The 26,400-nt window shown below is 39.7% G+C and overlaps 1 protein-coding gene across 1 annotated transcript in view; it reads right to left on the minus strand.

Annotated features, from left to right (window-relative positions):
* The window catches only part of COL6A5 (collagen, type VI, alpha 5), a 107,667-nt gene that overhangs the window by 9,381 nt on the left and 71,886 nt on the right, over positions 1 to 26,400 (minus strand). The window contains exons 31-37 of the mRNA XM_005863598.2: positions 26,347 to 26,383; positions 23,537 to 23,548; positions 22,056 to 22,543; positions 19,400 to 19,493; positions 17,894 to 18,553; positions 14,845 to 14,935; positions 12,508 to 12,701 (exon numbers count right to left, since the gene is read on the minus strand). Of these exons, the coding sequence (XP_005863660.1) occupies positions 12,508 to 12,701; positions 14,845 to 14,935; positions 17,894 to 18,553; positions 19,400 to 19,493; positions 22,056 to 22,543; positions 23,537 to 23,548; positions 26,347 to 26,383 (1,576 nt within the window). The remainder of the gene's footprint in view (positions 1 to 12,507; positions 12,702 to 14,844; positions 14,936 to 17,893; positions 18,554 to 19,399; positions 19,494 to 22,055; positions 22,544 to 23,536; positions 23,549 to 26,346; positions 26,384 to 26,400) is intronic.

Genomic DNA, 26,400 nt, shown 5'->3' on the forward strand with positions numbered 1-26,400 from the left:
TGAACTGAATGATGCTCCAACCAACTGAGCCATACCAGCCAGGGCGATGCTCTTTTCATTAAAAAAAAAAAAATCTTTGTTCTCCTTAAGTTTTATTTTGGAGAATTTCCATTGCTACATCTTTAAGTTCACTAATTTTTTCTTTTATCAAATCTAATTTGCCATTAATCCCAGGAGCGTATTGTTTCCTCTTTGACATTGCAGTTTTCATCTCTAAAAAAATTCTACTCTTTTTTAACTTCCATGTCTCTACTTAACTTTTTAACATCGGAATGTAGTTATAGTAACTGTTTTAATATCTTTGTCTGCTAATTCTAACATTTGTGTCCATTCTGGTTTGGTTTTGAATTATTATGCTCTTGAACATGGGTAATGTCTTCCTGCTTCTTTTTATGCCAAACATTGTGAAATTATAGCTTTTGGATGTGGAATATTTTTGTATTCCTATAAATATTCATGTGCTTTGTTTTGAGAGGGAGTCAAGTTACTTGGAAACAATTTGGTCCTTTGGGTTTTTCTGTTATGATTTGTTAGGCGAGTCTGGGGTGGTGCTTAATTGAAAGATTAATTATTCTCCGTATTGAAGCAAGACTTCCTAAGTTTTCTCTGAATCTATGAATCATAAATATTCCAGGTTCACTGGTGTGGAAAGGCATGACTTCTGGCCCTGTGTAAGCAACTGGCACTATTCCCTAATCCCCCAGCCTCAGGTCAACTCCCCACATGTATGTGCTATCAGTACTCTGTTGAATAATTGAGGGGGACCCTCTGCAGAGCTCTGGAGTTCTATCTCTCTCTTGCAGTTCTCACCTCTCTGATATTTTGTCCTGTGGATTCTTACCACCTTGGTCTCCCTGGACTTTCAGTTCTGTCTCCTTAACTCAAGGTCTACATCGGGCACCACCTGAATTCTGCCTTCCTGTACCAGGGCCTGGGAACTCTCTCATGGCAATAACCTAGAGCAGTGGTCGGCAAATGCATTAGTCAACAGAGCCAAATATCAACAGTACTTCTTCAAAATAGACTTGCCCAGGCCAAAAACCAACTTCTGCCCATGGGCCACGAAGTTTCAATCGCACTGTAAGTGCCTGTCTGCATGTGGTATTGTGGAAGAGCCACACTCAAGGAGCCAAAGGGCCATATGTGGTTTTCGAGCAGCAGTTTGCTGACCAGGGACCTAGAGCAACAGAGGGCTCACCTCATTTGTTTCCCATCTCTCAGGGATCCCTGTCTTTCATTTCCTGATGTCCAGTATCTTGAAAACTGCTCTTTCATGTGTGTGTGTGTGTTTTCTTTTGGTAATTTCTTTCAGTTGGGAGGTAAATCTAGTTCCTGTTACTCCATCTTGGGCATTTCTAATAGATGATAACTGACCATCTCGTTTGAGATGTTTCTATGTTCTCTTCCTTCTCACAAAGGGCTAAGAACTGGTCATTTATGTACCAGATTTTTCTTTTACCAATACATGTGTAGTAATTGAACAGGATTTTGCATTTCACAAGTATGATTGAAATTTATGGGCCTCTCAGTCCCCATCAGGAACCTAGTTTCAAACGCTTTGAATTTTTGATCAAGATGTAGGTCCCTTATGGTTAAATTACTAAACTTAAAACTGGGAGTGCAGATAAAGCATATATTTTATGTTCTTATTTGCTGTGAATTTTAGATAATATACTTTAGCCCTAAAATGTTACCACGAAAAACATTTCTAGAGCTCTTGGCTACAGTGTATTGAGAACTATGAAGATTAGTTAAACGGACCTTTCTGTCATTTTGTTGTATATGATTCTGGCGTTGACTGTTCACTAACTGCTCTGCAAAAGGATCTCTGTTTTCCAACTACAGCGTTTCAGCTTTTTTAAAAAGGCCGATCAACACACTTCGTAAAAACACAAGAAAAAGCATTTCATAAATGTTCTCGTAGAATTGGAAGGGCTGACTTACCAGGTTAGTGAAAAACTTTCTCACACATGCCCATACCAGAAATGTTACTATGTGCCAGCCCCCCCCCCCCCCCAACACTCTCTTTATATGTGAGGAAAATCTCAATCCTTTTCCAAAGTACCCAGCAGAACTATTCTCTAACGAGGTGTATTTCACCTATAAAATTATTTATAGGATTAGCATGAGAATCGAAGAAGCTAAATGTAGATGATTATTTCTTGAAAACTCTAAAATTTAGTCAAATGTAAGGTGTGATTATTTTACTTTGAGTCTAAAGTCATCTCATTTAGGGAGACTGGACCTTCAAAAATACGTTCCTTCAAGGAAACCTGGCAGAAGTAAGAATAAAATATACCCATAGCTCATAACAATTCTGTGTATTTGCTGGAAATGTCACCAAGCCAAATTCCCGTCTTCAGGCCTGAATAATTTCCTCAGAATGGCAGAGGAGAAAGGGCTGGCTCCCTTTATTACTGACAAGGCTTGGAAGGAATGAGGAATCCAGCTGAATTTCCAGGGAAGTGGCCCCAGAGATTAGTCTAAGTGTGGCCAAGATTTAAGCCACAATGCCAGGTGCATTGCAGAAACTTTAGGGAGAAGTGGGGGTGGAAAGGGAATTTAGGGAGAAGGGAGACTCTATAGGACATAAGCCATTTTGATTGGGATTAAATGTACTGTTAATTTGCTATGCTGCCTTTCCTGGCATTGGTGGGAAATCTCAAGATATGCATGAGGTATCCAGCTGTCTGCCTTGGAATTTGTCCAAAGGTCAAAAGTAGCCATGTGGCCAGAACTGGTTTGGCTCAGTGGATAGAGCGTCGGCCTGCAGACTCAAGGGTCCCGGGTTCGATTCCGATCAAGGGCATGTACCTTGGTTGCGGGCACATCCCCAGTGGGGGGCGTGCAGGAGGCAGCTGATCGATGTTTCTCTCTCATTGATGTTTCTGGCTCTCTATCCCTCTCCCTTCCTCTCTGTAAAAAATCAATAAAAAATATATATTTTTTTTAAAAAAGTAGCCATGTGGTCTCCATAGGTAAGTATATATACAACTGGGGCTGTGTTGTATGTTTCTGTCCATATGAACTGTAGTAGATATTTTTCAAGTTAACCTTTTTTATAAGACTTCTCAAGAGGTTGACAATGCTTTCTTTTTTACTTTTACACTTTCTGAGTATTTAATTGAGCATTCGGTTCAATTCAGATCTTATGCTCAGCTCTATGCATGTCTCCTCTCATTTACTCTTCCATGCAACACTATCAAGAAGGGATTATCATTCTTCCCATTTTACAGATGAACAAGCTGAGGCTTGGAGAGGGTAAGTGACTTGGCCAAGAAATTACAGCCTGTAAGTGGCAGGGGCAGAAATTGAACCCCACTCTGTGTAACACCTTCAGAAGAACTGGAGAAATGGTCATCAGATATGAGGAGAACAGACACATTAAGGGAAACATTAACCATCTATCTGATCAAAGGCCCTGGTTTGAAGAACGAGTATCTCAGTCAGTTGCTGTTACTTCTGATTAAAACCACTAGAGAAAGTTTTCTTCCAGAAGTAGGCAATTTATATGAATTAAATAAAATTTGAAATTTTTTTCTTCTCTAGACATTGTAGAGCAGTGGTTATTAGAAGAATCTTTGGAGTTTGAGTCTTATCTGCCATTTGTTAGCTCTGTTCCCCTGCTAAAAAAAAATAGACTACAACCTTATAATGTTTTTGAGAGAATTAAAGCTTGCACAGTGCCTAGCATATCCTATAATAAGTACTCCAGATACATACTGTATAGAGAGAAACAAATAGGAAAGCATCAGACATCTGAAAATCCTGCCTGTGATACTATATTTTGCAAATCAGAATTTTCATTAAAAATATATAAAGTTGACTGGGATTAGTGGAACACAACTTACACACATGCATACAAGTGTACACGTGCTCTCAGAAATGAGAAAACTCATTCTGTTGTGTTTACTCATGCTTAACTGCAGAGAGGTTGACACACCTCTCCACTTAACATCCCATCCCAGGCCTGTCCTCCCTCCTGTCAGGTGAGGTCACGGGTCAAGCTCTCAGGTGGGGCAGCAGGGTAGGCAGTCACAGGCTGTGTACCTGACTTCATGTCATTGGTTTTATGCCAAAGGGACATAGAGACACATGTAAGATTCTCTTCTCTTATTGTATGAGGTCCTCTTTCCCCATCGTCTGAACAAGCAGGAGTAACTCTTAAAATAGATTTCATCCTTTCCCCCAAAGACTTCAAATAAATGTCTTTCCTAGCCTAGACTTTTCCAGGTGGACTTAAGTCTGCAAGACTTACCCTCACCATCTATTTCACACCCTGAAACAACAGTTTGCAGAAGGTACCAGTGTACCAAGAAAAAGTGACGCATGCCCGGAGTTATTTACTAGTATACCCAACACCTGGATCTGGCACTTTGGTTTTTATGGCGTTATTCCGTGCTCTGGCCTCTGAATGAGTTTGTAAGCAGATTTTTTTAAAACAAAATAAAATTTTAAAAAATTGTGCCACCTCTTTGGCCAGTTTTTCTCAATGGTTAGAGTGTTGGCCCACAGACTAAAGGGTCCTGGGCACATACCTCAGTTACAGGTTTAATTCCCAGCTCAGGAATGGGCACGAGTGAGAGGCAACCAATTAATGTGTCTCTCTCACATCGATGTTTCTCTCTCTCTCTCTCTCTCTCTCTCTCTCTCTCTCTCTCTCTCTCTCTCTCTCTCTCTCTCTCTCTCTCTCTCTCTCTCTCTCTCTCTCTCTCTCTCTCTCTCTCTCTCTCTCTCTCTCTCTCTCTCTCTCTCTCTCTCTCTCTCTCTCTCTCTCTCTCTCTCTCTCTCTCTCTCTCTCTCTCTCTCTCTCTCTCTCTCTCTCTCTCTCTCTCTCTCTCTCTCTCTCTCTCTCTCTCTCTCTCTCTCTCTCTCTCTCTCTCTCTCTCTCTCTCTCTCTCTCTCTCTCTCTCTCTCTCTCTCTCTCTCTCTCTCTCTCTCTCTCCTCCCTTCCACTCTCTGTAAAAATCAATGGAAAAATATCCTTGGGTGAAGAATAACAACAACAACAAAAGAATGCAATCTTGCCATGTGCAACAACATGGATGGATCTTGCGGGCATCATGCTAAGTGAAATAAGTCAGACAGAGAATAAATACTGTATGATCTTCCTTCTATGTGGAATCTAAAATTAAACAAAATGAAACAACAAGCTCATAGATACAGAGAACAATGTGGTAGTTGCCAGAGGTGGGGGGAATGTTACAGGTTTAATTCCCTAGGTAAATGGGTAAAGAGGGTCATAAGTAAATAAATAGATGATAGATAGATAGATAGATAGATAGATAGATAGATAGATAGATATGGCACATTACTGAGCAGCAGCAACAACAAACAAAAAAATCTAATCCAAACAATAAGATAATAAAATGTAGCTATGAGTTTTGATTTAATCATAAAACTCATAATCCATACTCATAATGTTTTCAGAATTTAATGTCAAATATGAAGCCAATATTATCTGAGCAGCATGCCAGGAATATTGAGGGTTGAAGGGAAAGAAATGACGGCACAGCAGTGTTTGGGGGCGAGAGAAGTGTGCAATAATGCATTTTTAGAGTCTAAATTGAACTGTATCTTTGTGACAGTTTTTTAGGACATTCCAAGACTTTCATGGTTTCCACAAGTATGGAGTCTGGCAATAAAAAAATAAACTGGCATTTATCTTGCCACAGGAATTCAGGCAGCTGCAGAAGCCCAGATAAATCTAATTTTCATGATTCCTGTGATTTTAATAGCCATTTGCTGAATGAAAACTTTATTTGCTATTAAAGTAGAATTGTATCATATAATATGTAACAATTCTGGAATGGCCATGTGACTCCAATTGTTACAAATAAATTGGGGTTATGAATTCTCACTATATTAAGGGCTCAATAATTTCAGAGGCTCAAGGTCAAATGGGGCAAAGGTAGTGATTTCTAGGCACCCTTCTCCTAGAGCTAATCACCTGCTGTTTAAAGTAAGGTAGGTAAATATAAGACAGATGACGAAATGTTACTTTCATGAAAAAACTTTAAGTTATATTCCTATCAACATCTTATTTTTAAATTAGCAAGCAGAGAAGTGTTCCTGAAGTGGAACCATAGAGCAAAAATCCTAAGACCCACAAAACACACACACACACACACACACACACACAACCATAATATAATAAATTCCCATGCAAAAGTAAATGCAACAACCTCAGTCCATAGTTTAAAATGAAGAGGAAACTCAGTTTATTCCCCAAAAGAGCCTCAAGATGGTTGAGCTTTCCTAAAGAGTTCATGAAACATGTCATTAAAATTTGGACATGACCATGATTCTATTGCCGACCTCCTAGTTTAGAAATGTTTACTGAGGCTATGAAAGCAGGGCATTCAGCTGATGTTCCATGGGTGACTTAGAAGAGAATTCGTTGCATTTCATTCCAGTGCAGATTTCAATTTAGCAGAAGTAAAGGTCTACATTCAAGTTCACTACGTGCCAGCAGAATTAGAAGCAAGCAACAAGTTCAACAAGAGGTAAAGAGTTAAACTCACTCACTTATTAAAAGTAACATAAGGACACAGAAAAACCAGCATGAAGCTTGAAGCAACATGTAAAATGTATGACAGGATTATGTGAAAAGTAGGGTATGCATCTAACTAAAACTATGTAAACCTATATGCCTGTGAAAAAAACAAAGCGCATATCCACACTACAAACAGCTCAGCTTGTTAAATTGTTTGAGACTCTCTGTATTAAAATTTTATATAGTATAACAGTACTTTTATAATGTTTTTAAATTAGCAGAATCCTAAGGTTAATAAAGAAGTGTCTAAAAGGTGTAGGAGCCCTGACCAGTTTGGCTCAGTGGCTAGAGCGTCGGCCTGTGGACTGAAGAGTCCCAGGTTCGATTCAGGTCAAGGGCATGTACCTTGGTTGCGGGCACATCCCCAGTAGGGGGTGTGCAGGAGGCAGCTGATGGATGTTTCTCTCTCATGGATGTTTCTAACTCTCTATCCCTCTCCCTTCCTCTCTGTAAAAAATCAATAAAATATATTTAAAAAATAAAAAAAATAAAAGGTGTAGGAACCACCAGCCCCTCTATTGAATCTTCTACTTCCAACACTGTGGGGTGTGAAGTTTCTTCTAAAAAATAAAATGGGGTTTCTCTCACTATTGACAGTTTCTCTGGATAATTCTTTGTCGCAAGGGCCTGTCCTGTGCTTTGTAAAATGCTTAGAGGAATCTGTGGACTCTAACTACTAGATGCCAGCAGTGCCTTCCAATTGTGACAACAAAAACCTTCTCCAGACATGGCAATGTGTCTCCTAGGTGCAACCCCGCCCCCCAGGGAATATGCAAGAGATGATCACTAAATACCTTTCCTACTCTAATACCCTATGATTGATTCAAAGTCAAAAGACATACTGGCTTTTTAAAAAGAGCTAATTTGTAGATCAAAATCAGATTAAAGTTAGAAAAAATGTAAAACAGAGCCCTGCAAATTCCCTTGAGCTCAATTCCAGCCTCACTGGAAGAAGAAAGTGTTGGTTCTAATTTCTCAATGAAATTCATTAAAATGAACATCAGTTGAAGTTACCCTAAGGCCTGGAACTGCTTAAAGCCATGAGTAAGCCCAAGGCTGAGTTTGTATTAGTATTTAACATCCATTACAAATTATCCTGTCCTTCCTTAATCCTGAAAATAGACTGAATGTATTTTAAATACTGTTAACATAGCATCTTTGATGAAAGTGCTAGGTTTGCCACTGGCTCAACAATTGCAATTTAATTAGAATTAAACCATCCAATTATCATTACATAATTCCAAAGAGCTAAGTGTATGCCATCGGTAAGTAAGTAGGAGGGGCAGAATTTTCCAAGGAATTTTTATATTGCAGATATCATGGTTAAAATGCACAGTAGTATCTCCAGCTAATCTCTATATCTTTTGATCTTAAAAAGTGTTTTATTAGATAGATGTTTGGATGGATGGATGGATGTTCAGTGGCCTTGTATAAGTAAAATCATATTATAAACCAGTGCACCTGGAACCCTTTGGAAACAAATCCTCCCTTCTGTTCTGTGACACTAGATACCCAATTGCTTTCAGCTCCATTGAGAACAGAACAAATGTGGCACACCAAAGTAGCCTGTATCAGAATCACATGTGCTGCTTGTTAAAACTCAGATTGCTGGGCCTCCTGCCCGAATTTCTGAGTCAGTAGGTCTGGGATGAGTACTGAGAATCTGCATTTCTAGTGAGTTCCCAGGTGACGCTGATGTTGGTGGTTCAGGGCTTACACTCTGTGAATCCTTGGGATAGTGGATTTCAAACCTGAAAAAATACAAAACTCACCTATGGTGGATTTAAAGCTTGTAGCTTTCCCCTTGCCACTCACACCTCTACATATGAAGCAGTATTTCTGAGGAAGCTTAAATATCTGTGCTGACAAAGGACTTCCATTCCAGGTAATTTTGATACAGATTGTCTTCGAGCTGCTCAGAAAAGGTGATGGCACTGAAGATGAACTTGTGAATCAAAGCAGATAAGAGACAGAGAGCAAGAGAGGCATAGGCAGAAAGATAGTGGTTGAGTTTCTTATTAAAGAGAGTGATGTAGCCGAAACCGGTTTGGCTCAGTGGATAGAGCGTCGGCCTGCGGACTGAAAGGTCCCAGGTTCGATTCCGGTCAAGGGCATGTACCTTGGTTGCGGGCACATCCCCAGTAGGAGATGTGCAGGAGGCCGCTGATCGATGTTTCTCTCTCATCGATGTTTCTAACTCTCTATCTCTCTCCCTTCCTCTCTGTAAAAAATCAATAAAATATATTAAAAAAAAAGAAAGAGGGTGATGCACAGCTCATCGCCAGACCACAAAACTCGAGGAACTCTATACATTTCTTAAATGGTTGTGATTCCTGACGTTCCCTCAAAACTCTCAGATCAAGGGCAGAAAGATCAGCCATCAGCCGTAAGAATCAGATTTACACCATGGAATACTATGCAGCAGTAAAAAAGAATGTTCTCTTACCCTTTGGGACAGCATGGAGAGTATTGTGCTAAGCAAAATAAGCCAGTCAGAGAAAGACAAGTATCACATGATCTCACTCATATGTAGAATCTAATGAACAAAATAAACTGATGAACAAAATAAAATAATTCTGGAGACATAAAAGCATGGAACAGATTGTGGAATCTCAGAGGGAAGGTGGAGGGGGGTGGGTGGGAAAAAATCAATCAAAGAACTTGTATGCATATATGCATAACCCATAGACACAGACACTAGGGTGGACAAAGCCTGGGGCTGGGGGTGGGGACAGGCTAGAAGGGGTCAATGGTAGATGAAAAAGGGGACATATGTAATACTTCCAACAATAAAAATTTAATTTACTAGGTGTATCGGTTAATAATGCGGATTTTGTAATCAAAGAAAACACGATAATTTCAAGAGAAACATCAAAAGTTCTTTATTCAAAGTAATGTCCATTGCTAGCTACACATTTCCCCATCTTTCAGGTAATTTTGTGGATACCGTCCCAATAGAATTTTTCTTGTTTTGAGGCAATCCATTCAGAGACCCAATTTTCCACTTCTTCGTACATTTTGAAGTGCTGCTCAGAAAATGTGTGTGCCATCCATCGGAACAAGTGGTAATCTGAAGGAGCAAGGTGAATACGGGGGTGGGGTGGGTTAATACTTCCCAGGTAAGATCTTTTAACATGTCTTTAACTGGTTTTGCAGTGTTTGATGGTGCGTCATCATGAAGCAAAATTACTTTGCCGTGTCTTCTGGCCCATTCTGGTCATTTTACAATCAAAGCGTGTTTCAAATTGGCCTAGACATTCTTTGTCTTTCACATCAAAATCATCACTTTTAAAGCACTTAAACCAGCATTCACAAGTATGTCGAAATGTAGCATGTTCACCATAAGCTTCCCGAAGTATACAATAACTTTCAGCAGCACTTTTCTTCAAAATAAAGTAATAAATTAAAACTTCCCGCAAATGCTCTTTTTTTGGCACAAAATTTGACATTTTTAAGCGTAAAAATATCTGTGATGTTAACATCTTCAGAAAATTTGACATATGAAGTTTTGAAGCTTGTTGTCAATACAACAAAATAGCATACATATCAAATTGCATATATATCAACATATGCGTAACTCCATCTTATTGGAAAAAATCCGCATTATTAACCGGTACACCTAGTAAAAAAAAGGACCAGATTATAAATGAGTAACAAGCACAACCTCTGGAGGTGCTTATGAAAATTATCAACCTTTTATTTGTGCAATACATCTGGAACGTAACAATGCTCAACTCTTAACGAATGAATAAAATATCTGAACCACAATGTACTCTCCATGAAGATGGCACATTACACAGGAAGTTCTCAGTAGATTTTAGCAACTGGGTAAAGGTGATTTTTTTTTTAAAGGAATAGCACAAAGTCCCTAGACAACACTTATGATCTGAAACTAAGATTTATTTTAAAGGATAAAAAAAATGTATATTATCCTTAGATCTGAGACTCACTGTTCCCAGCCTATCAGAACCTGACATAATACTCACGGAACTCCTAGCTCACTTCAACCCCGGGGGAAACTGGGTGGAGACGGGGTAACTGACCATTTCTATTTTCTCTTACTAAAACCATGCAAAATTATTTCTTCAGCCAAATTGGTTCTTATGCTAAACTATGAGTATCTTGATTCCCAGAGATCTGAAAAGCCAAATGAAAAGTCTTCCTATTATCACTGAACAATGCTCATTAAGGATGGCTGCAAAGATGAATTTCTTTTCCTTTCTTAAACAGCCAGTCACATATGTGTTCCCTAAAAAGATTCACATTTCTGGATTATTGGACTTCAGAATGCTTACCTCTAACAAGACTCTCACAAATGACAGTTCGTTATCTTAACACAGCCCAAACCACTTCTCTCGTTTGCCTCTTTTTAAATTAAACCATAATAAATTCCTGTGCCTTGAAGGCTGTTGTTACTCCCTTATCATTAAAATAAACACTCCAAATTAACTACATCCCTTAAAAAGAACACATATTTTATTCTCTTCTTTAAGCTATCTCTATATGACATTAAAAATTTTTTAACTGAAAATACACACACTCAAGTACCTTAAATCCATGTACTACATACATTCAGTTTTAATGCATTACCTCTTTAAAAATATTTTTTTTCATTTATTTCAAAGAGGAAGGGTGAGGGGGAGAGAGAGAGAAACATCAATGATGAGAGAGAATCATCGATCAGCTGCCTCCTGCACGCCCCAAATTGGAGATCAAGCCCACAACTCTGGCATGTGCCTGACAGAGAATCAAACCATGACCTCCTGGTTCATAGGTCGACACTCAACCACTGAGCCATGCCAGCCAGGCTGCATTACCTCTTTTTTAAATCTTATTTTTCAACTAATGATTTGATTGGCTTTTTTATTCTTAATTCTGGCTTCTTTTATGTAAATGTATTCCTTTACAGAATGTTGAACTTTTTAAAAGATAAAGTTCAAATGTTCATACTTCAGAAATAGTGGGACAAGGTAGGAACATTGGTGTCGAATCTGAATAAAAGAAAATGTATCTAAGGAAGCTACTACAAAATAAATATTATTTATCCTCATAAATAATTGGCATGCAATTGGCCCCTTTTTTAAATTTAAATATTATAACAGCACACATGATACTTATGACATAATGCATTCTGGTCAAAGGAGCATTTTGGGAGATTCTAGTTGCAAAGATGGGATGGCTGAACAGTCTATTTAGAATGCCGTCCTTTTTCGCGGAAATACTAATATCCTATATATCTGATTTATTTTAAATTATTAAATCCTGACAAAAGGTATTGCTGCTTTGCCATTCAAATGTATAGAGGAGGCAGTGGGAGGGTTTATGCTTTGTCATTTCTAGGTCTCTCAAAAATAACTCATACAAAGTAATGCAATCACTAATTCTGGGCACTAGCCAGGCCAACTTTTAAAGTCATTTTTATCCCTTTGCTTTGTTGTTCTCTATATTACCTCCTTCTACATCGCACTAACCTAAGTTGTGGAATCCAGAAAGACCTTAAATTTGAAAAGAATGTCAGGGACAAGCCCAGTTGGTGTGGCTCAGTTGATTGAGCCTTGTCTCCTGCACTGGGAAGTTGAGGGTTTGATTCCAGGTCAGGGCACATGCCCGGGTTGCAGGCTTGATCCCCAGTAGGGGGCATGCTGGAGGCAGCTGATCTCTCATTGATGTTTCTATCTCTCTCCCTCTCCCTTCCTCTCTCTGAAATCAATAAAAACATTATTAAAAAAAAGAATATCAGGAACATTATAGTTTATAGTAGCAACTTCCTTAGCAGTGCCTGTCACCATTTAAATCTTTACTTTCAATAAAAGGAGTAGTTGTAGCTACCACTTTGAACTTGGAAAAATGTTGCTTTAGATACCTGCCTTACTATATTTGATTCTCTATTATTGCTAAAAGACAAGGACCAGTTATCTATAAATTTCCATTCTAACTTTTCATTTCCTTACCAGAAGTGAGACCTGCAATTTCTTCAGAATCCTGATCTTCATACTTAGTCATTAATTTTGGTGGCATAAACATTTGGTTTAGAATGTGAACCAAATGGTCATCCAATATAAAAGATGTGTCTCCCCCAGCATTTAATTCCTGGTTGATGAAGCTATTCTCTTCTGAAGGACTGTCATGTGGCACAGCAGTAAATCTGGAAGATAAAATGGAAAGTCTTAGGTAAATCTAGAAAACTTTGGTTAATGCAAATAAAATATCACTACAATTTAATATAGCTATTTAATTATATCTTGGAAAAAAAGAGTGGTAAAAATCTAAATTCTTTTCAATCATATAGTCCATGAAGATTCATTATGCTTATTATTTTAAAAAAGTATAAACTGGTAAATTTTTAAATTCCCATTTATCCTTTCTTTCCCCCAATCTGCTTATAGCCTATGAAATACTACTTTGGAATAAACCAAGTCTGATTTGCCACAAAGTTTTAGATAAATGACAAGAAGGTCAATCACAGGTTATTTGTAACAACCAAATAATGTGTTTCATATTCATATTAATCACCATAGAAAATATAAAAAATAGTCATTTAATTTACCAAGAACTGCTCTGAGAAGAATAAGACTATATAAAACATATCTCATTGACATTATGTTTCTTAAAATAGTCTCTACATTTTTATTCTTAGGTGATTAAGAGTTCCCTAGGATAATTTGAGAATATTTTTTATTTAGATGATGATAGAAAACATATTCAATATAAGTTTACTCTTATTTTATTCATGTAAATAAATTATGTAATCACAATGTCCATGTTTACATTTGTTTTTCATACTGGGGTTTGGCACCCACAAGTATTACTTTAACCGTTGAAAGTTAATGAAGAAAAGAAAAAAAGTCAGACATAATACATGAATAATACATTCATACCAAGTAAAAACCAAATAATACCATAACACACAGTTAGGAATGATCATTGTGGCAGCGTGCCTCATATTTTGCCAATATGTATCATGTTTTTAATTTTCAGGAATTCTATTTTGGCAAAGTAGACTCATCAGTTAAATTAGTGTTTTAAATTTATGTCTTGTTGAGTTTACTTGAGTTTGATGCAAAAAATTTGTTTTGGTCTGATAGTTGCATAAGAACTATAAGCATATGGTGTTTGCAGCTAGATTTATGTTTGTTTGTACATGTTTAAACAACATTATAATATTTTATTTGTCAGTTCTGTAAGACTTGATTTTCCTTTAAATGACTTTATGACTTAATTAATGCTGGGAAACACTGCTTTATATGACATCAATGTTATGTTGCCTTTCAGAAGGTGTTGGGTGTTGGACACTCCTTGCTAAACTAACAACTAAATGAAATCTAACTTTAGAGGAACATGAACTTGCATGAATTCTGAGGAACCTACATATTGCCATTTTGCTTCTGTAAGAGACCTTATCTGTTCTGAGAAGCTCTTTGCTTAACTGCCTCTGAGAGGAACGGAGTAATGATGGCCTGAAATTTGAGCTTTTGCAAGGCTGTATTCAGGGATCCAAGCACAGGGAAGTATAGAGAGAAGCAGAGAGCAACCCAATGGGCCACACTCGTTCTGTCTGAGGTTCAAGTTTCATTCAGACTAATTATTTATATTTTTATTTAGGATACAATTTTAAGGAAAATTATTTACATGTGCAGCTATATCGTGAGGTCTTTTCTGCTTTGTGTTGAGGATGAAACCATGAAGCATGCTGGCCCAGACTTCAGTGAGTGAGACATTGGGATAAACTGTACTAAGAGTCTCAGCAGATGTATAAAAAGGTACAAACAAGGAGGAATTATGGATTTTGATTGAAAGTAAAGATGGACTCCAAGTGGAGACAGTTTCAGTTAGGGCCATGAAAGATGGGTGGGGTCTCACTGGCAGGAATGGGGTCCTAGGCAGCATGACCAGAGGCCCAGGGGGATGGATCAACAGCTCACACAAGGCAGGTGAGAGACCTGTGTGGCCAGAACCCAGCGCTCATGGTGGGACAGATGGGCAGTGAGGTTGAGGTGGATTGAGGCTCAATTGTGGTTTCTATTCTGGGCTAAATTTCAATGTGGGCATTGCTGAGGAAACCATGCATTTAAAGGCAAACTTGTAATAAAGCTCATGAGGATGTTATAGGAACATCAATCCAGGAAGCAGGCTTGATGTGGAACTTCTGCTACAGAAAATGAGATGCATGAAGAGCCTTTACTTCAGGGACCTTATTAGCTTCCTCACCCTAATAACCTGCCATCAGCCAGTTACACCCCGTCAGTCCATTAACAGTCACTTGTAAATATAAGAGCTTTCTGACTCACAAGAGACCGCTGTCTTGATTATCCTCTGCTTGTGAATTGATGAGTCTACAGGCATTCTCAAGCGCTGGCGGCGGGTACTGATTGAATCCTCCTATTGAGAGAGCAGAGTTATAGTTAGATTTTTAAACAAGAAATTGCGTGTGCTAGGTAAAGAGAATCCCAGCAGGAATCTTCTTGAGACAATAAATGTCACTAATATATTTCAGCAAAATTTGGCTGGGGTGAAAACAGAATATAGTAGCAACCAGAAATAGCATTCAAAACTTGATGTTAGAGTATTTGTCAGTCAAAGAATGATCAGGGTCAGGGAAAACAGACGTCCTCAAATTGCTCATTGAAGGGTTCATTGAGATGCAGAGACCCATGACTTCCATACGCTCAGGCTCACGTAATCTAAGGGGAATTTTATTCTGACTCTATAAAGCTTCTTCACTTTGCTAACAAATCAAATACAGAAAATGTAATATTTCATTGCAGGATGCTATTTCTGTGCTTCTGCACCAATTAACACGGATTTCTAGGAAGAAAGAAACCCCAGAAAGGGTTTTAGCTTACTGACCTAAATAAATCCCTTGATGCCCTCCCCATTGTTGTTCTACAAGCTACGAAATATTGAGGAGTATATCATCCCCCCCCCCCAATTCAGGAAAACACATAGTTTTTAGTGAAAAGAGGCCTTTGACCATTGAATGGTCCAAGACTCCATGAAAATACCTCAGATAATGTTTTTGGTTTTATACCAATCATATTTTTCTGGTTCTAAGATGAGCTTTTTTTTTTCTTTCTATTTCTCTGAAATGAGACTATGTCTTCTGATCAATTGCACTTGACAGTTGCTGTGAGTGAGGCGGAATTGCAAGGCAGTTATTGTCTGTGCATATGGGAACAGCGAACATGCCAGCATCGAAACCTGTAGAGCTGGTGTCAGTGGTTTTAAAAAGTTCCCAGAAGTATTAGGAGAGGAGTCTTTTAACCCCTACAAACCAAGTGGTTATGGGAAGGCAGTGAACTGGATGTTTAGCTACATTGCTCTGGTGGGAGTCAAATGAAAGCAAGCTCTACATAATTGTAAGGCCACGCACGAGCCCAGCAAGACCAGCTCTGAGTTATTTATAGTCTTTTAAAAGTGCTGCATCATCATCAATCTTGATGGCATGAAGAACAATATTCAATGGGAAAAGGTGGTTATTAGTAACTCTGAGCGAAGAAATCACTCACTAGAGTCAAATTGTGAATATGAAGTTTTAGGGATGCCTTCACCAGTCATGGCACGAGTGCTCCACGGTAGCCTAAAAGAACTCTTCTAATTATTATTTAATAAAACACTCCAAAAGGAAAGTTAGTATCAGCATTTAATTGGAAGCATTTTTCTATAGTTTTACGTAATAGAATGATGTATCATACTCTGATGAAGGCATTCAGAGTTAGAGAAATAACATGATATTCCCAAGTGGGCAATTATCTGCTTCTTCAATCGAACGTGAGCCAAAGGAGAAAGGTGGCGCCCTCTGCAATGAGGAGTGAACTCTCCAGATCCTGTCACTGCGGTGGTGCTGGACGTTCCTAGAACAGCAGGGCAACTGTGGAATTCTAGGATGGTGGCATTGGTTTCAGCAGAACCTAACTCTGAACCTGTCAGATTCCCAGAGAGAACAGGTTCTGCTCCATTTCTCTGAGATCCTCTAGAGCAGTGGTTCTCAACCTTCCTAATGCTGCGACCCTTTAATACAGTTCCTCATGTTGTGGTGACCCCCAACCATAAAATTATTTTCATTGCTACTTCATAACTGTAATTTTGCTACTGTTATGAATCATAATGTAAATATCTGATATGCAGGATGTATTTTCATTGTTACAAATTGAACATAATTAAAGCATAGTGATTAATCACAAAAACAGTATGTAATTATATATGTGTTTTCCGATGGTCTTAGGCGACCCCTGTGAAAGGGTCGTTCGACCCCCAAAGGGGTCGCACCCACAGGTTGAAAACCGCTGGTCTAGAGCAATTTCTCAAGCTCAGTGCTATTGCCCTTTGGGGCTGGATCATTCTTTGCTGCCGGGGCTTGGGAGAGGCCCTGTGCATTGTAGGATGTTTAGCAGATCCCTGGCCCCGACCCACCAGATACCAGCAGTATCCTCTCCCTCAGTTGTGACAACCAAACATGTCTACAGACATTTACAAATGTGCTCTGAGGGGCAAATTTATCCTCAGTTGAGAAGCACTGCTGTAGAAAACGTGTTTCTCAAACCACTTGTAGTGAGGGACAAGGCATTTTTATTTCTAATCCTTTGGAGACTGATACTTCTGGTTACCTTGTACAATAACACAGCGTCCACTGTTCATGCGCTTGCATGCTGTGTCATTGTCAAATCGCTTTAACATTTCCTAGATGCTTCCCCTCAGTTTCTGTATTTCTCCCTTCACAGCTCAGTTTGTGAACTCGCACCCATCCAGGGGTGACACTGGAGTGCGTTGGCCTAGAACCTTGCTCCTCAAAGTGTCATTCTTGGACCAGAGTATTGTCATAAGTGGGGACGCTGTTAGAGATGCAGAATCTCAGCCTCCGCCCTGGACATACTGAATCAGAACCGGCATTTCAACAGCCATGTGCTGTATGCTCACACACTTGGGGAGCAGCACAGGACTGTGCTGTCTTTACACCCTCATACAGGTCTCCAGGGAGGGCCAAGGTTGGAAATAAACCTGGGGTAGCAGAGAAAACTTTTATCCTGGAGACCATCTAAGAGTGGCTAAAATCCCTTTAGGTTGAGGGAGTGTGGCTCCGGAGACCCCCAGTAACCCTGTGCTTTCTAAAGTGCTGAGATTTGGGCTAAAAGACATTGTGTCATGAAAAAGGGAGGTCTCACCACATTATGACCAAGATATAAACAGGGTATAATCATGTGTCCTATCCCTCTCTCCAACTCACCGAAAGTCTAATTCATATATTTGGGTTAGTTGTAGGTACAAAAACATGTTATGTTATCAACACTATTAACCAAGTAATTTGTTAAAACAAACAGGAAAAACAAAAGAATGACTTACGTCGGACGGAGTACACAAATGGCTTTAAAAACTTCACAATATAATCCAGATCTGGTTTGTGAATTCTCCCAAGCTGTATCAGATGGTGATCAAGAGGGTAGCTGGCTAACTCTTCCATGTTGTCCTCGTGTGGAGAGCCCAGGGAAATCACAAATATGGCATAGCCTTGACACTGGGCTCTCAGAGCCATCTTCTTTAACAATTCTTTTCTCTCATGATTTTCTCCAGCTGAGACCACAAAGATGACCTTATGTTTTCTCAGGTTGGGTGCTCCTGGGAAGAGATTCTCCATGGTCCACAGCAGGGCATGGCCAATGGTGGCTTCTCCATTTAGCTGCTGGAGGGAATTCTGGATGTGGTTCTTCATTAGGACTTGGCTGTTATAAGTTGTAAATGCAAACTCTGTTTTTACTGCACCCTTCTTTCTCCTAGAACTATCCCAAGGAGAATAGCTCAACAGGGCAATCCTGTCACCAGAGCCTGAGATTAAAGGGTCTGAAGCAATGTCGAAGTTGTCAAGCACTGAGCTCACCAAGTCTTTCATAACCTTAAACTCGCCACTTGCTATATTCTGAGAATTGTCTAAGAGGAAGGCTACATCCATGTGAGAATTTTCAGGCAAAATAATCTCTTTGGTGCAAGCATTTGGAAAACATTTATCTGAAAAATACATAGAGAGACTCATCAGTGTTCAATGTTGGCACAAGACTGTTGTTTGAGATCTTCAAGTGACTCGGTGACTGATTACCAAGAATTAATCATTTGACCAACCTTTCTTCAATCACATCATTTAAGTTAATGAGGACTTTTCTTTCTTTTTAAAAATATCTTTATTCTTATTTATTTATTTTTAATTTATCTTTATTGTTGAAAGTATTACAGATGTCCCCCTTTTCCCCCTATTGACCCCCTTCACCCTGTCACCCCTCCCCTCAGGCTTTCATCTCACTATTGCCTGTGACCATGAGCTATGCATATGCGCATATAAATTCTTTGGTTAATCTCTTACCCACACCCTCCCCCACCTTCTCTCTGAACTAAATCAGTCTGTTGTATGCTTCAATGTCTCTGGATCTATTTTGTTCATCAGTTTATTTTGTTTAATGAGGTATTTTCAATGTCCCAATGTTTCTGTAGCAACTAGCAGACAAATGGGAAGGTCTTGTTAAAAGCAGATGTGGGTAGCATATATACTTGAAATGTATGAGTCATTTCAAACTCAGAAAGTATTTTCAATATTTTAGAGGCTTTTGATACAAACTATCAAACTGTCCCCAAGAAAAGCCATATCAATTGGAATAATCTTCTAAACCAATTTTCACATTCTATGGAAACTGCAAATATTACAGAGATTGAACCCCTGACATATGGTGTTGGAAAACTGGAAAACTTAAAACGAAACTTGCAAGACAAATAGAAATCTCTGATAAAGTCATTCATATTTAATAACTCATCCAGAGGGCATTTAAGTGTTTCAGCACAATAAATTCTTCTCACTGGTCTTACCATAGCAAAGGGTACAACGCTGAAGTCTTTCTAATGGTTCATGGTCCCCATTTGAAGGAGCTGGAATCACCTGGAATGTTCCAGTGTTGTCAAACTGCATTGAAAAAAAAAAAAAAGAATATGCTTATTTGCTCACTTTTTTTAGTTATTAGAAAGCCATTAGACACCCACTTTAAAGATTAATTTGAAAAACACCCAACCAATTATTATTACTTTTTTTTATAACCTTTTGTTCTATTCAATACATTTTTAAACACACACACATACACACACACACACACACACACACACTCCCCTTTATCCTAAATATAATTCAAAGAAGAATATAGAACAGGTAATAGCATCCCTATTTTCTATTGAGAAAACTGGCACAAGACAACCACCAGATTCATGCATTGGGTCAGGTAGTAAAATCTCACTCTTATTTCCAAGCCTGCAATTCTGCACTGAATTTTTACATGCTTCTGACTATGCACCAACTGATTATGTACTGCACATCAGCTTCTGACATTGGGTCCTGCAGAAATTTTACACTCATAGTAGGAACATCCTGTTTTATATATACCAGAATAAAATACACACACACACACACACACACACACACTCCCCTTTATCCTAAATATAATTCAAAGAAGAATATAGAACAGGTAATAGCATCCCTATTTTCTATTGAGAAAACTGGCACAAGACAACCACCAGATTCATGCATTGGGTCAGGTAGTAAAATCTCACTCTTATTTCCAAGCCTGCAATTCTGCACTGAATTTTTACATGCTTCTGACTATGCACCAACTGATTATGTACTGCACATCAGCTTCTGACATTGGGTCCTGCAGAAATTTTACACTCACAGGTTTTCCTTGGCCTGGTTAAGGAGTGATCCCAACTATGTCCACCCTGATCACACTATCTACAAGAAGGCACATCTTCCAGATGTTCAGGGGATTTCCCAATCACAAATTCCAATTGAAAGTCAGCTTTAAAAGGCAGTAGACAGAAGGCACTGAGTCTTGTTTGTACACCTCCTGATTTTGTGTTTCTTGATTACATTTTTTGCATTAATACTCACTAAAGTGGACAATATGGAGCATTAATTAATTCAATCATTCCTTGAGACAATTACTACTTGTGAGGCATTGTGCAAGGCAGAGACTTTTATTACAAGGAGATAACCTATCATTCCCAGGTAGTGATGAAGGTATCCCTCAATCCACAAAGATGCTTATATTTTTTTCTCCATCTCCTTGGGAAATTAAAGGGTTCGGAAAGTCACACCTTCTATTTTTCTGTAAAGTGCAAAGTGGACATTTGGAAATATTTATAATCATTCCAGCCTTATGGTTTGAAAGTATTTACTACATTCCTACTCTCTACTTGTTATGAAATTGGATACTTTGGGTGTTATTTTTGTATTTGAACTTATTGGTTCCCCATGTAAAGACTAAATGCTACCTTGGTAAATCAAGGAAGTCCATGCATAGAAATATAACATGTGTTCGTCATTCATCCACTCATTTATTCATTCAGCAAATATTTATTGAATGCCTATAATGTTCTCAGTGCTGGGGATACAGAAATGAACAAATGAGATAAAATCTCCACCTTACATGTTTGTGGGGGGACATATACCATAACATAACAAATAAGTACACTATCTAGTATGTTGGGAATAATTATTCTTAGAGGAAAAAACTTTGACTTTTTATAGTCCTTCCTGTCAGGATCTATTGTGACTCGCCCAGGGCTCCAATTTCTAAAAAATTCTTGGGTGCATTATGAGCAGATTGATTCTCTTCATTATTTTTTTACAGTAGAAATATGAGTGTTTGTATGAAAATATACTTTTAGAACCTCTTGAATGACATGAGGGCTTCACACAGTTCCAGAAACATGTATTTCATGGATAATTTGAGCATATTGAGAAATAGTAGAACAGTAGATGGAGAAGTTTTTTAGTTTTGCGGGGGGAAGTGCAAGGAAGCACTGATCCCATAAGAATCTGTGGATCCAAAAGGGAAGGAACCTCTCTTGGGAAAAATGTTCATATACATCAAATGTCTCATATCACATTAGGGGTTCAAAGAGCCCCTAAACTTCATCCATGACAGGTTAAGACCAGCTGTTCAATGAGATACAGGGAACAGATGACATATTTGAGAATCAGATTGGCAGAAGGCTGGTAGAGCACCGTATTCTCAGCCCTTTCAATCAACAGGCCTGGGTTCAAATCTTGTTTAGCCCTGTAGTAGCTGTACAAAGTTGGAGAAGTCACTCAAACTCTCTGGGCCTCAGTTTCCTAATTTTAAAATGGAGATAACACTGCATTGACTTGAGAGGGTTGTGACAACGTATGAGTATGGGCATACACCTCTAGGGACACAGCAAGAGCTGAGCAAATGTGGCTGCTATTATTAGGAGTATGTGCATACATCTCTAGGGACAGTGCCTGGCACACAGCAAGAGCTGAGCAAATGTGGCTGCTATTATTACTCACTGCTGTTATTATTTGATATTGGATTTGATGGACCCTGGCAACCAGACAGCTGTGTAAACTGCAGAGGGACTCAAGAGGCCACAGATCTCCCTCTACTCCCCACCATTGCCATCCTGCTAGAACCGCGATCTTAAAAATGAAGTTGCCAAGAGAAGTTCTTACCCCAAAAGCCTCATCCAGGAAGCCCCTTTCATTAAAAGCAAAGACTGCTGGACTGATATCCAGGGCACTAAGCTCCATGGTGGCCGTGATGATGGATGACTTGCTGGATGCTTCTCCATTGCTGAAAAACACGGCAACCCTCCTCAAGTTGGCTCCCGCATACGTCCGCTTGAAAACGTTCCGGGCCACAAACCTCATCGCATTACCGATGTCTTGGGCTTCTGTGGGGACTCGGTATTTTATTTGGGAAAGAAGCTGGAGGAGTTGTTTCTTGGTATGGTAGTCGGACCAACGGATGAGATAGCTGGTGCCTGAGTCATAGGAAACCACAACAACTCTCGCTCCCACGGGGCAATTGTTCTCCCTGATGTTAAGGTCATTGACAACAGAAATGATCACATCCCTCATTTCATTAAATCTCTGTTCTGTGATACCACGGGACTGGTCCAGGGCAAATACCAGCTCTGTTGGATATACTGGACACTTTTCTACAAAAAATGAAAAACAGAAGTATGAAGTTATCTCACTGGACCAAAAAGCCTTTCCCAATCCCTTTACTCTAGTAAGGTTGGCTCACACCGAGGTCTAGGAAAACGCGTGTCACATACAGCTCTAGAACTGGGGGCACCTACGCGTAAAGGAAGGAACGGCATCTGCTCTGCTAGCTTGAAGATGTTGCATAAAGATAGACTATTAATATCTGGCTACATAAAGTGCAGACTTGACAGCCTCCCTTTCCTAGGGTCTGTCTAGCAGGGTACCTGGCAGATTTAATTCTAATTCATAAACTTTTATAGGGCGCTTACATGTATAAAGTTTTGTTTTGTTTCAGAATTAAAGTGTATGGTGCCATACTTTGTGATAAGGTCAACGACCCGCAGGTCTACTTTAGCAGGCCTGTAGGAGACCAGGGGCCTTGAAGTTGACCTAACCGGCCTCAGTGGCAATGACATCCAACGGATCTAAGGCGCCATGCACCACCGATTGCAGTCTAGGCCCCGGGAAGACCGTTCATGGCAGGGTCAGGCTGACAAGTGGTGGGTGCTCAGGGAGATGCACGGTGGGTACTGGTGAGATGAAAAGGGTGGGTCAGAGGGAAGAAAGGAGACACTGCCTGTCCAAGAAGCCAGTGTCCAGGGGTCAATCAGCAAACAGAGCAATAGAATATGGTCAGCCAGGGAGCCCTGTCACCGAATCCCTCGGCAACACAGGGCCTACTCCATGACCAAATTTAGTGATAAATTCTGACAGAACCTGGAAAGAACAACAGTGTGAAGGGGCTGGGATCTGGGGGGGGGGGGTTCATTATTTTACAACCAGGTCAGATATGACATGGATGGTTATTGTCCAAATCAGAAGACAGAAGTGTCTGCATAGAAAAGATGTCCTTTATCCCACAGGGGTGAGTGTTTCTTCAAATTGGTCTTGTTAGAACACAGTAATAATTTCAGCGAGAAACATAGTATGGTAAGAATACTCACCTCTCCAACAAGCTATAAAAATGAGAGAGAGAGAGAGAGAGAGAGAGAGAGAGAGAGAGAGAGGTCAATTATGGTTTCAGAACACATACTAAACCTAACCCAAAACAACCAAATTTCAACAAAGCTTAATATTTGGCTTGACTCTAATTACACACGAGGCTAATGCTTAAGTTACGGGAAGTCACAGCTGAAGGATTGAGAGAGACGTACATACACAGAATTTTATTAATGTGTGACCCTCCCTGACCCTTTCTCCTTGTGAGTCACGACAGCAGACTTGAGCAGAATTTTGGTTGAAATCAGAAACACTGATCACTTGTCTTAGAAGCAGGATGGATGGGCCTCTGATTAAATGGCGAGATAGCTAAAATCCAATTTGTTTTGTATCTCTTCTTAGAGCCTTCTGAGAGTCATTCAGCAAGGCAAGGCTAAAATACGGGGTTTTATTTTCTTCCCTGATGAACACCTCGGGAAGCTCTATTTTCCTGCAGAACTGTGAGGATTTCCAAATGAATTTTGTCTGGACTAAAAAATACAGCTCCTGCGTTTGAGCAATCTCAGTAACTAGAGAGCAGAGGGAAAGCCCCCAAGGGTTTCTCCTGAGCAAAACAGCTCTGGTTTCTCTAAGTGAATTACTCTGTCAGATGAAGCAGGGAAACGTCAGTCAATCTCTAAGTAAGCACAGGCCTGACAATTTCCATATTCATTTTACTCAATTCAATTCCTAGGAAGCAATGAGTCACTCCAATATAATGAAAGGTTTTATGAGCACTGACAACAAATTGGCCTCCATTCCTGCCGTCCCACCGCGCATGCTCCTCTCACATCAACCCTATTAGCAGCTTTTGTCTTTAGCCTCTGCCAGCAGACAGCACACATAACCCACAGCCTCCTCTGCATCTCCAGGCCTGAAACAGATCCCTTTGTTTTCCACAGAGAACTTTATTTGTTAACCTCCAACCCAGCTATGAGGCTAAAAGCGCAGGCGCTAGAAATAGACACACCGGTCTGGGTTTGAATCTGGGTGACTTTGGAGAAACTAGTTGACCTCTTTTAAAAAACAACAAAAAAATTTTTATTGGTTTTTAGAGAAAGAGAAAGGGAGTGGGAGAGAGAAACATCAATGTGGGAGTGAAACATCCATCGGCTGCCTCCTGCATGCCTCACACTGGGGATCGAGCCTGCAACCCAGGCATGTGCCCTGACCTGGAATCGAACTAGCAACCCCTTGGGGCACTGGATGACGCCCAACCAACTGAGCCACACTGGCCTGGGTGAAACTAGGTGACTTCTTTTAGTGTGTTTTTTTTAAATGTTTTTTTTTTCCTAAAAATCCTCGTTATGCCTCTCCCTCCAAAACTCTAATCATTTGGGTCCTTCTCTTTTATTCTCAACCATACACCTCTCTCCACATTCCCCCCAGCCTCCTAGATGACTTATTCCATTCTGGGGTTTAGGGTCCCGGCCACCAGTTCAGGACTCGGGCCCCATCCTGGGTTCGTCCCTTCAGGTTCTGTTTCTGTCTCTAGATTTCCATTCTTTGGAACCTCATCCATCCACGTGACTCTAAGGACCACAAACACTTGAGTGACTTCAACATTTGAGCCTCCTTCCCTGATCCTCTCCTTTATTACAGCCCCATTTCATCCGCTGCCTCATTTCATTGCAATTTAGGGCCTACACAGCATTCCTCTTCCTCTAAAATGTTTCAAGTCATCACGTTTTCCTACCAATTGATTTCCCTTCACAACCCCTCCTCTGCCTCCCGATCCACAGTGATACTAAGCCTCTCCCCATCTGGCCTTACAGGGATTTTAAATTTGTTTTAGTTGTTGTTCTGTCCTTGCCACACACTTGCAATGGCTACGTTTTCGTCCAGTCTCCTTCAGTAAAGTCTCTCCAATTTTCCCATTTTACATTTTTGATTATGATTGTATAAGCATGATTATAAGCCACAATGCAAACATAAAGACTAATCACCTAAAATTCTACCCACCTAACAGAATAAGTTGTTACACTTTTTCTACCTTCTTCTCCAGTACTCATTTCTATGTATATATATTTACCTCTATGTAAACATAATGAGGATCCAATTTAATTTTCTGCTCTATAATGGCAATATTTTTCATATTCTGACTGTCTTCATAAAACCATATCTGCTTAATATTTTATCAGAAGATGATGCACAATAATGTAATAAGTGTACAGAGTCGGAGGGTACACTTTATTTTGCTTTAATGAATATTTCAGCAATCATCTGTACCTATAATTTTGTCCTTGTTTTGCTTTTATTTCCTTAGGATAATTGTTTAGAAATGAGTTACTGGGTGTTTTCTACCTTATATCATAAAGAAGACAGCCCCTCTATTTGTTGACTTCTGCTTCATTCCTTTGCTGAAACTATGTCTTGCCAGTCCCCATCACTTCCCCATAGTAGGATTCAATTATCCCCATCCAAGGAGCCTCATTAACTGAGTAACTAATCAACTAAACCCAAACTCCCATGCACATCCCTTTAATACCATGTTCTCTCAGGCCTTTGTACATTATTGTCATAGGAATGTGTGAACTAATTCACAAATCTCTTGAGTTAGTCTCTATTCCCCACAGGCATGTTGCACGCCATTTACTTGTACCCCTTTTTCTCCCCCCTTTGATGTGAGCTGTTCCCACAGCAGGCACTCAGGACAAGCCTGCTGCAGGGGATGTCTGCCTTCCCCACCAGTGAATCACGCATGCCCACACTGCCTTCAACCTCAGTGCCCTCACCAATCACGGATGCTCTTGCTCCCTGACACACAGATACTCACGACTGCGTTCCCGCACGAACCGGATCAGATCACATTGCTATAAAGAAAGAGAGA

This window comes from Myotis brandtii, unplaced genomic scaffold, assembly GCF_000412655.1.
Source record: "Myotis brandtii unplaced genomic scaffold, ASM41265v1 scaffold18, whole genome shotgun sequence".
Taxonomy (NCBI): domain Eukaryota; kingdom Metazoa; phylum Chordata; class Mammalia; order Chiroptera; family Vespertilionidae; genus Myotis; species Myotis brandtii.